The sequence below is a fragment of the Clupea harengus genome, chromosome 25 (genome assembly GCF_900700415.2).
Source record: "Clupea harengus chromosome 25, Ch_v2.0.2, whole genome shotgun sequence".
Classification (NCBI taxonomy): Eukaryota; Metazoa; Chordata; class Actinopteri; order Clupeiformes; family Clupeidae; genus Clupea; species Clupea harengus.
In genome coordinates, this window is record NC_045176.1 from 5337141 (window position 1) to 5347140 (window position 10000).

The 10000-nt window shown below is 44.0% G+C and overlaps 2 protein-coding genes across 3 annotated transcripts; one reads left to right on the forward strand and one right to left on the reverse strand.

Moving 5' to 3' along the window:
- The first annotated feature begins 1099 nt into the window (after positions 1-1099).
- pter (phosphotriesterase related) lies at positions 1100-4769 on the forward strand. 2 transcript variants are annotated; one of them, XM_031563278.2, is made up of 5 exons: positions 1100-1192; positions 1781-2217; positions 2438-2703; positions 3346-3486; positions 4384-4769. In XM_031563278.2, exons 2-5 carry the CDS (start codon positions 1786-1788, stop codon positions 4592-4594), a joined length of 1050 nt encoding a protein of 349 aa, XP_031419138.1. In that variant the 5' UTR covers positions 1100-1192; positions 1781-1785; the 3' UTR covers positions 4595-4769. The 2 variants fall into 2 exon arrangements, with proteins under 2 accessions (XP_031419138.1, XP_031419139.1); XM_031563279.2 differs by having other exon boundaries at positions 1127-1220.
- A 966-nt stretch (positions 4770-5735) lies between these two features.
- On the reverse strand, positions 5736-7855 carry LOC116219634 (complement C1q-like protein 3). The gene is made up of 2 exons (XM_031563292.2): positions 6909-7855; positions 5736-6697 (listed from the first exon to the last, which is right to left on the reverse strand). The coding sequence occupies exons 1-2, from the start codon at positions 7506-7508 to the stop codon at positions 6518-6520; spliced, it is 780 nt and encodes a 259-aa protein (XP_031419152.1). The 5' UTR covers positions 7509-7855; the 3' UTR covers positions 5736-6517.
- Positions 7856-10000: the final 2145 nt, after the last annotated feature.

A 10000-nucleotide genomic window follows, 5' to 3' on the forward strand; every position in this document is an offset into this window, starting at 1 on the left:
GCCAAATACAGGGCATTTATTGAAGAAAACCTGTTTCAGTCTGCAAGAGACTTGAGACTGGGGCCGAGGTTCACCTTCCAGGAGGACGATGACCCTAAGCATACAGCCAGAGCTACACGGGAATGATTTAAGGCAAAGAATGTTAACGTCTTAGAATGGCCCAATCCAATTGACAATCTGTGGCGAGACTTGAAAACTGCTGTTCACAGACCAGCAATCCAATCTGACTGAGCTTGAGCTATTTTGGGGCTATGTGGGGCGACAGTGGTACAGGAGGTAGAGAAGTCGGTTAGTAATCAGAAGGTTGCTAGTTCGATTCCCTGTCGAAGCGTCCTTGAGCAAGACACTGAACCCCTAATTGCTCCTGATGTGCAGTGTGCCATCAGTGTAAATGTAAAATGTGTATACATCCTTGTAAGTCGCTTTGGATAAAAGCGTCTGCTAAATGACTAAATGTGAATGTAAATTTTGCCAAGAAGAGTGGGCAAAAATTGCAGTCTCTAGATGTGACATACCCAAAAAGACTTGCCGCTGTGATTGCAGTGAAAGATGGTTCTACTAAAGTATTGACTCGGGGGGGGGGGGGGGGGATACTTGTGCATCCAACAAGATGTCTGCTTTTGCTTAATTATTGTTTGTGTCACAACAAAAAGTATTTTGCACCTTCAAAGCACTATGCATTTTGTGTTAATCAAGTGGTAAAAAGCCCAATCAAATCTATTTGAATTCCAGATTGTAACACTGCAAAATGTGGAAAAGTCCAAGAGGGGTGAATACTTATGCAAGGCACTGTAAATGATTGCACTGAGAACAAGTCTGGATTAATAATGTTGTAATGATGAATGGACTTTCACAGCTGTTAAGGAAATCATTACCTTGCTACATTTCGTTAAAACTGTATAAAAGAACAAAGGGCGTCAAGTTGTGTGTGATATCACGATAATATTTGGAAATGTACATTCCAGTTGCTGTACACCTACCAGTAGTGCTCAAATAAATTCCATTGTAGCTCACCACTCTTCACAATGAACGTGTTACCCTCAGTGGCCGCTTGGGGAAGTGTTGTTAAAACAAATCGACATTGACTGTACTCTCGCGGTATTTCAGGTTGCGAATCGTGACCTGCACAAAACTTGTTGCTCCTGCAAGACATTTGTGCAACTCCAGTGCTGGCCAAAGGGATACCTTACAGGTTGGCTCTAATGTCGTCTTTGGTCCAGGTTTGAATGGCTTTGGGCAGTCTAATGGGTTTGATTCAGTTCGTAGAGTTAGCAATGGCATGCCTAACGCTATCACATGTAGCCCACTATTGCTTCTCTACGGCATTTTCACATATGGCTTGCGTCATTGTATTATTGTGAGACAGGCATCAAAACCATTATGTCGATAACGCTGATTACGCTGCGTATTACAGCTACATTGCGGAATGTTTGTTGAAGGCAGATACCATCGATGCTGCCGGGTAGCAGAAGCGTAGAATCAAAGCGCTTATCGAACCATTGCACTAATCATTTTGCATTCTTTATGTAACGTTACCATTCCAAAAACCTTATGCGAAGTGAGAATTCGGGTTAGGATAACTAGTTGCAACAGCACTCTTTTAATTTGATAGAGTAGGTCTATGTCTACTCTAAACTAACCTTTGCCCCTCAGTCTGTGTCTTTTTCTTCTGCATGCTTCATAAATGTTAACCATTATACCTTGGGCGTAGGCTATTACCAATAAAGTCATACGAATTTAGGGCAAATTTAGATTGCAGTCATCTCTTCTGCTCCACCAGACAAGATGACAGCTTTAAGTGGGAAGGTGCAGACGGTGCTCGGGCTGTTGGATCCAGCCCAGCTGGGCCGCACCATGACCCACGAACACCTGACCATGACCTTCGAGTGCTGCTACGTCCCCCCGCCGACTGGAGACGATGCGGTGTCGGAGGCGCCCTTTGAGATGCGGAATATGCACTGGCTTCGACAGAACCCGTACAGCAGCCAGGAGAACCTATTGCTCTGCCAGGAGATCGAGGCGGTCCGAGATGAGCTGCAGTACTACCGGCAGGCAGGAGGGGGCACCATCGTGGAGAACACGACCACAGGCATCACACGGAACCTTCCCTCACTGAAGCAGCTGGCGAAGGACACTGGCGTTAACATCATAGCGGGTGCTGGGTTCTACGTTGATGTGACTCATTCGGACGAAACCAGGAAAATGACCGTGGAGAAGGTGTGTGACCTAAAGATATCTCATTGTCAGGCTTGTTTAGTGAGTGGCACCATGAACACCGGCCTAATCAGAATATGAGTCACTTTAATTTCACGAGAGAACTTTTTTCAGCCAATGTTCTCATGCCTTAGGTTAAGCCATGCTCACTGTTTTCATGAGGTATGGTAAATCAACACAAACTAACATCCATATTCTAACCCCCCCCCCCCCCTTTCAAAAGCTGACTGACATCATCGTGAGCGAAATCCTCCACGGCGCGGATGGTACAGACATCCGCTGCGGAGTCATTGGCGAGATCGGTACCAGCTGGCCAATCACAGAGAGCGAGAAAAGGGTGCTCCGGGCCACTGCACACGCCCAGTCCCAGCTGGGCTGCCCCGTCATCATCCACCCGGGCCGGCACACCACCGCCCCCACGGAGGTGGTGCGCATCCTGCAGGAGGCCGGCGGAGACATCTCCAAAACGGTCATGTCACACCTGGACAGGTGAGCCCTCGCCGGAGCTCAGCGTGGCTGTGGAAGAGGAAGATGATATGGGGGTGATGAAGTTCGTCAGAAATACTTGTTTAAGCACATAAAACTACCGAAGTCCCGTCTCTTTTCAGGCCACTTAAGTATATTTATAAATAGACCTTTGTAGTTTGTAGCAATGGTTTTGAATTGAAGACCTCTGTGAGCATGGAAAGACAATGGATCAGGGAAGATCAAAAAAATGATTAAGAAAATACTGACAGCTGTGCCCTTAAAAAGTCATTTTCACTCCAAATGGCAAATCAGTGGAAGCATTGAGGTATTTCTACAGTGTTAATTGGAGCCACTCCTTGCTGTGGGCTACGACTCCATTGTGTCATTCCATCTCAGGCTGTGTAGCATCCGCCCGAGGTGATCTTTAACTGTGCTGTATAGCATCCGCCCGAGGTGATCTTTAACTGTGCTGCTGTTCATAGCATCCACCTGAGGTGATCTTTAACTGTGCTGCTGTTCATAGCATCCACCTGAGGTGATCTTTAACTGTGCTGTATAGCATCCACCTGAGGTGATCTTTAACTGTGCTGCTGTTCCTCAGGACCATCTTTAACTGTGCTTCTGTTCCTCAGGACCATCTTTAACTGTGCTTCTGTTCCTCAGGACCATCTTTGACTATGGCGAGCTGCTGGAGTTCGCCAAGCTGGGCAGCTATCTGGAGTACGACCTGTTCGGAACGGAGATGCTGGACTACCCCTTTGACCTGGAGATTGACATGCCCAGTGACAGTCAGAGGGTGCAGGCGTGAGTAGGCCTTGGTGTCATGCATGGGGACGGGTAGGCTGCACCTCTGATGGGGTTTCTACTGGTGTTGGTGCGTGGGTGTTGTGGAGTCCCAACCCCTAGTGTATGGCGTCATTTTAGTGTCAAAACTCACACACGCGAGGAAGCGTGTATTCGAGCAACTTTCAGGTTTTCGCGAGCGTGAATTTCATCTGCGCACTCAATTTTAGCAGCTGCAAGAGGAAATTCAACAACTGCGAGCGCAGAGACTGTCATACGCTCTCGCGAAAACTGGATCTGCTTGCTCGAATGTATCATACGCTCTCGCGAAAAGTTTATCTGCTCGCTCGAGTTATGAGTTTTGACACTGTGTGGGCGGGAGTTTTGACACTGTGTGGGCGGGAACCAAAGCAGGACAGGCTCTTCTCTGATTGGTCCTGATTTGACAGCAGGAGAGTCTCATATTCACGACAACCGTTTACCAAACTCCGTTATGTATTTGTATGGTGAAGACTGATATTTAATCACCAACCGAAGTAACGGTGCGTCACCTTAGACAGCTGTGGCTACAAATGTAAAGTAATTGCCCTGATCTTTGGGTAGTTTGGGACGTGTAGAAAACAATGTGTGTGCGTGGCCGACAGATTTGCGGACCTTCCAGAGAAAATGCCAAGCAACTTACAAACTGCTGCTCAGTGTCAGCTACAATGTTTAGTGTCTGGAAACATAGGTGCCACCTTCACCCTTAAAGATATGCATATTATCAACCTTCACCCTTAAAGATATGCATATTATCAACCTTTATGCAATATTATCAACTGGCTCTTTGCTGATGAACCCTTTTTGAAACAATATTTGGATTTTGCCAATATGTATCTGTGTATATATAGATAATAATAAATCATTCTGTTATTCCAGGTTATCCTTCCTTGTGAAGGAGGGCTATGAGGACAGGATTGTTATCGCGCATGACATTCACACCAAGAACCGCTTGACCAAATACGGGGGCCACGGCTACTCGCACATTCTGAAGAACATCGCGCCCAAGATGCTGACCAGAGGTATATCCCAGGGCCAGGTGGACAAGATCCTGATCCATAACCCGAAGCACTGGCTCACATTCAAGTGAATCTATTTTTATACACATTAGATATGTAGTAAACAGAAATGAATGGATGAAATCGTATCACTTATGATTAAATAAAAGCATTTTTATTTTCAATGCCATCACAGAGAGTAATAAATGCCTAATAAAGCCGTTCTTGCACAGGACCTTAAATTAAAGGCACTATATGATCAACCAATGCATTGGGTTTTCGCACTGTATTTTGCCTGTAGAGAATAGTGTGTGCTCAGTTAGGGGTCCTCTAGGATTGACCTTGAAAAAAGTATTGTTGAGTTTAAAGGTGCACAGTGGAGACTAGGCTGTTTTATTTATCTCAGCTAAAAATGAAAAACAGCACCGACAGCCTTTTATATTCTAATAAAGGGCTGAATATTAAAGTGATTAAAGATAAACGCTTTTACAATAGGAGAAATATTAGTAACCTTTCAGTGTTCACAAATCCTGTTTGGCTGTGAATGCCATACAATGGTGATGCTGTGAATGCCTTTCCAAATTCAATTTCCAAGTACACAAAGCAATAATTAAACTGGCCGTAATTGCATATTTCAAATGGTGCTACAAAAATGTGTTGCTGACTTTATAAGCTTTTTTTTTCTGCTTTATTTGATTGTTTTATAATATGATTTCTTGTGCAAAGCTGCATCCCTCTCCCTCGCAAACAAATGGACATCATAGAAGAGTGTCATGCTATAAAAAATAATTTCTGTTATTAATCACCTTTTTGGTCTGTGTGTGTTTATTGTGGAATCAGTCTTACGTAACAATATTTATCATCCTCCATTCATTGACAGTCGTTTAATCAGTGAGTGCTCAAATGGGAACGCATTGAAGAGCTCAGTCATCAGTTTGGCAGTTTGGGCGTGTCTCTGCCAGCTCCTGCCAGGAAAGCATTTGTTGTGCTCCTGCTTATACTGGGAGCAGGAGACAGACATGGAAGGCAGATACTTGCAGACCATTCGATGACTTTTATTTATTGTATACATCATGTTTGGAATCATATTTATCCCATGGGCAGAGGTAAAGACTCGCTACACTTTCAGTGCAGGTTTATGATAGATAGATGATAGATGGATACTTTATTAATCCCGAGGGAAATTTATGTCAGTTTATTAGTTCAAACCTAAACAATACAACACGCCACCTGTTGTACCACATGGGTTCTTTTAATGGTAACGCCATGGCATTATGCGCAGAAAAAGAAACTTCATCATGAACCAGCCATATGTGTACACACAGTATATTCTGCTTTAATTAACCTATCCTTTCATCAGTGCACACTCAGTTTACAATCCAATGCTTTCAGCTACATGTCATGACGGATACAATACAAAACAAAGGATTGTCAATGCAGATGGTATTTTTTTACATACACATTGTCAACATTATTCATGACAGAACACTGAAATGTAGGGTTGAAACCACAGACATACTTCCTAGAAAGGTTTTTTATTGCAAATCCTGCTGCACCACTAATTGTCCACTAACTCTATGTGCCAAACAAGGAGGTGATGTCATTAGAGGTCAGTCAAATATGGTCTTAAGCCTCGTGGCTCAAGTACTTGGTTAGACAGCCTCCAGGGACTAGCTGTACCTGGTGAATACCTGGATTTTTCAGAGAATGCGGGATTGCTGGATTTTGTAGCACAGGAATCATTCCCTATACAGAGTGCAATATTTAAAAACTTTATTCAGTATATGTTTTACACTATTTTATCCACTTTTCTCAAGTGAGACTATCCCCATTTCATTTCATTCAACAATATGGAATTAATTCGTGCGTTTTAGGATACCAAAACGTTTCAGATGTTTTGACCAAGAACATTTGCAATTGAGTAGAGTAGTACAGCTGATAGTCAGTATTTATTTCCAGTTGTTGCTTTGTAATTACAAGGGGAGACCATTTCAAGAAATGTGAACGAATGTGCTTTAATCAGCATATATCATGAAGCCAGAGAAGGTGCTGTACTTGTTGTTGTTGCCACCGTGAGCCTTGCCGCCATCCAGCTTGATGTAGATCTCGTCACCAGGTTCGAGATGGAGAATGACACTATTGCTGGCATAATCGTAATTCTGGTCAGCATCTTGCGCTATGGCGCTTGCCCGAACCTGAAAGAACACCAAACAAAGTCCACTGTTGTTGTTACAAGTCCATCAAAATCATTTTAGTTCAAATGCATTATTTCACCTTCTGTTGCTTGACAAGGCTATACCCACACAATCTCTATCGGTGTTCGTTTGCATATTGTTTTAAACAATCTCTGATACTGTTTTACTGTCGACTTTGTGGCTATACTAACCTAAAATCCTGCATTCCTACCTGATGGTTTTTGCAAAGATCAGCCCACATGCTGGTCCCGTCACCTCCGCGCATCAGTACGTGGTATACGAAGAAATAGATTCCCGGAATTGAACAGGTGAATTTGCCTGTTGTGGGATCATAGTGGTTGCCGAGATTGGTGACCACATCGTCGAATTTTAACACTTCGTAGCCCTCGTGTTGTTTTTTAAGCCCCGCGTAAAAGGCGATTTTGGGCATGGTGTTATACGTTGCTGCGCTAATGCCATTGGTTTCTGCGCTTTCTCCCGGTGGTCCCGGTAATCCAGGTGGTCCCGGTTCTCCCATTTCTCCCGGGGGCCCTGGTGGACCCGGTTGACCTCTGGGGCCAATCCTTCCTATGCGCCCTGGCTCACCCTTGGGGCCCCGGGCATAAGGCGGTGGAGATTGGATCAAATGATTGTCGCGGGCAGTGTTGGCTGAGGCAGATGCTGGAGACTTCGTTCCATACGGATCACACACCATCCGACAGGCGCCGAGCATCTCATAACTCGCTGAGGTCCCAGCTGAGTTTACCAGGAAAGGTATTAAAATCACCAGCACCAGTACCATGACAACACCCAAAACACCGGTCGTGATCATTCGCGCCCTGCTGGCCAGTCTTGTTAGGGCTGGGCGCTCCCCCTGAATGTTTTTACGCGAAATCTTGCTATATTAGTGATACTCCGGTTATAAGAAAAACGCTATTCCTTTTTAAATCAACCACTTAAACATGTGTTAGTTAACTTTTGTTTGATATGAACTCCTTGAGTTTGAGTTGAAATCCTTGTCCTCTGTGCATCAGTAGCCACCCAAGCCGATATCCAGAAATTAAAGTCCGTATGTAAGAGAGGTGAGAGCGTGTGGATTCAGTATTTTGAGAAAACAAGTTGATCACATTGCCTGTGATTCAGAGTGAGAGACAGAGAGAGAGAGAGAGAGAGAAAGAGAGAGGGAGGGGCAGTAGAAAAAGACACGAGGTTCTGGCAATTAAGACTCTATTGTCTGCAGTAATCTGAATCAGACTCTGTAAACCTGAAGATTGATTTTTTTTAAATATGTTCACTTTACATTTACATTTAGTCATTTAGCAGACATTGAAGGATGCCTGATAATCCCATACACTGTGCATTAGTATTTATTTAAACTCACTCACACACACACACACACACACACACACACACACACACACACACACACACACGCACACACAAGTATTTTAACATAAAGAAACAGAGCTGGGATTAGCATGTAGGACGCATCAGGTAATTCTGTGCCAGGTGTGGAGAACAGAGGTTCCCTGAACAGTATCATTCCAGGGCTCCCCTGTCTCATCCAAGGTCACCTCAACAGTTGTTTACTCTGGATGATGCTATGATATAGGGAGTGTATGGAGTTGTTTATTCTGTATGATGCTGTGATATAGGGAGTGTGTGGAGTTGTTTATTCTGTATGATGCTATGGTATAGGGAGTGTGTGGAGTTGTTTATTATGATGCTGTGATATAGAGAGTGTATGGAGTTGTTTATTCTGTATGATGCTGTGATATAGAGAGTGTATGGAGTTGTTTATTCTGTATGATGCTGTGATATAGAGAGCTTATGGAGTTGTTTATTCTGTATGATGCTGTGATATAGAGAGCTTATGGAGTTGTTTATTCTGTATGATGCTGTGATATAGGGAGTGTGTGGAGTTGTTTATTCTGTATGATGCTATGGTATAGGGAGTGTGTGGAGTTGTTTATTATGATGCTGTGATATAGAGAGTGTATGGAGTTGTTTATTCTGTATGATGCTGTGATATAGAGAGCTTATGGAGTTGTTTATTCTGTATGATGCTGTGATATAGGGCGTGTATGGAGTTGTTTATTCTGTATGATGCTGTGATATAGAAAGTGTGTGGAGTTGTTTATTATGATGCTGTGATATAGGGAGTGTGTGGAGTTGTTTATTCTGTATGATGCTGTGATATAGAGAGTGTGTGGAGTTGTTTATTATGATGCTGTGATATAGGGAGTGTGTGGAGTTGTTTATTCTGTATGATGCTATGGTATAAGGAGTGTGTGGAGTTGTTTATTATGATGCTGTGATATAGAGAGTGTATGGAGTTGTTTACTCTGTATGATGCTGTGATATAGGGAGTGTGTGGAGTTGTTTATTCTGTATGATGCTGTGATATAGAGAGTGTGTGGAGTTGTTTATTCTGTATGATGCTGTGACATAAGGAGTGTATGCAGAGTGCACAACCCTGCAGCTGTCAGCCTGTTCACTACCTGCACTGTGAAGTCTTTATGGACAGTGGTGGCAGTCACCCAACACAGAGAGAGACACAAAACCAGTGATAGCAGATAGATGATCAATTTATTGTGTATCTGCATACAGTATGTGTTAGAAAAAGCGCATGAGGTGCTATTTACATTTCACTCCTGCTTGGAACCTCTGAACCCCCCCCCCCCCCCACACACACACACACACACACACACACACCACACACACACACACACACACACACACACACCACACACACACACACACACACACACACACTCACACACACACACACACACACACACACACACACACACACTCACGTTTGAATGGCCCATCTGAGTGAGTCAGTGTGCACAGACTGGACCCGTTCGGGTTGGCACAGGCCACTACTGAGTCAGCACTATTGGCGATTGTCCTGATAGTGAGTCACGTGGCCGCCTCGCCACGGCTGCACAACAGAGCTCTGGCTGACAGCGCCCGTGCCAGCTGACGGCACCCGTGCCATTTCAAACTTTCTTTTGCAGTCAGTTTTCGGGGCAACTGTACTGACAAACTGTCAGTGCACAACAGAGTGTGGAAAGCCTTTCTGCTTTATTGTTTAATGCACATCATAAAGTCCTTTATTGTTTAATGCACATCATCATAAAGTCCTTTTCAAGGGGCACTGCCACAGACTTTGCATCTCAGAATGGGGTGGCAGGCTTCGACATTTGATAGACGTGTTATTTTTGATTGATATTTGATTGACACTTGATCTGCCACATCACATTTGGATGTCTTCATGACATCTCAGCTCGTAGCTGGCACACAGCTTGGCATCAAATA

Excerpts from the sequence above, each read along its gene's own strand:
- pter (XM_031563278.2), top strand. The coding sequence starts at position 1,786 with ATGACAGCTTTAAGTGGGAAGGTGCAGACGGTGCTCGGGCTGTTGGAT. Across the intron at positions 2,218-2,437 it reads GGAAAATGACCGTGGAGAAG|CTGACTGACATCATCGTGAG; the intron begins GTGTGTGACCTA and ends CCCTTTCAAAAG. Across the intron at positions 3,487-4,383 it reads GACAGTCAGAGGGTGCAGGC|GTTATCCTTCCTTGTGAAGG; the intron begins GTGAGTAGGCCT and ends CTGTTATTCCAG.
- LOC116219634 (XM_031563292.2), bottom strand. The coding sequence starts at position 7,508 with ATGATCACGACCGGTGTTTTGGGTGTTGTCATGGTACTGGTGCTGGTG. Across the intron at positions 6,698-6,908 it reads ATCTTTGCAAAAACCATCAG|GTTCGGGCAAGCGCCATAGC; the intron begins GTAGGAATGCAG and ends GTGTTCTTTCAG.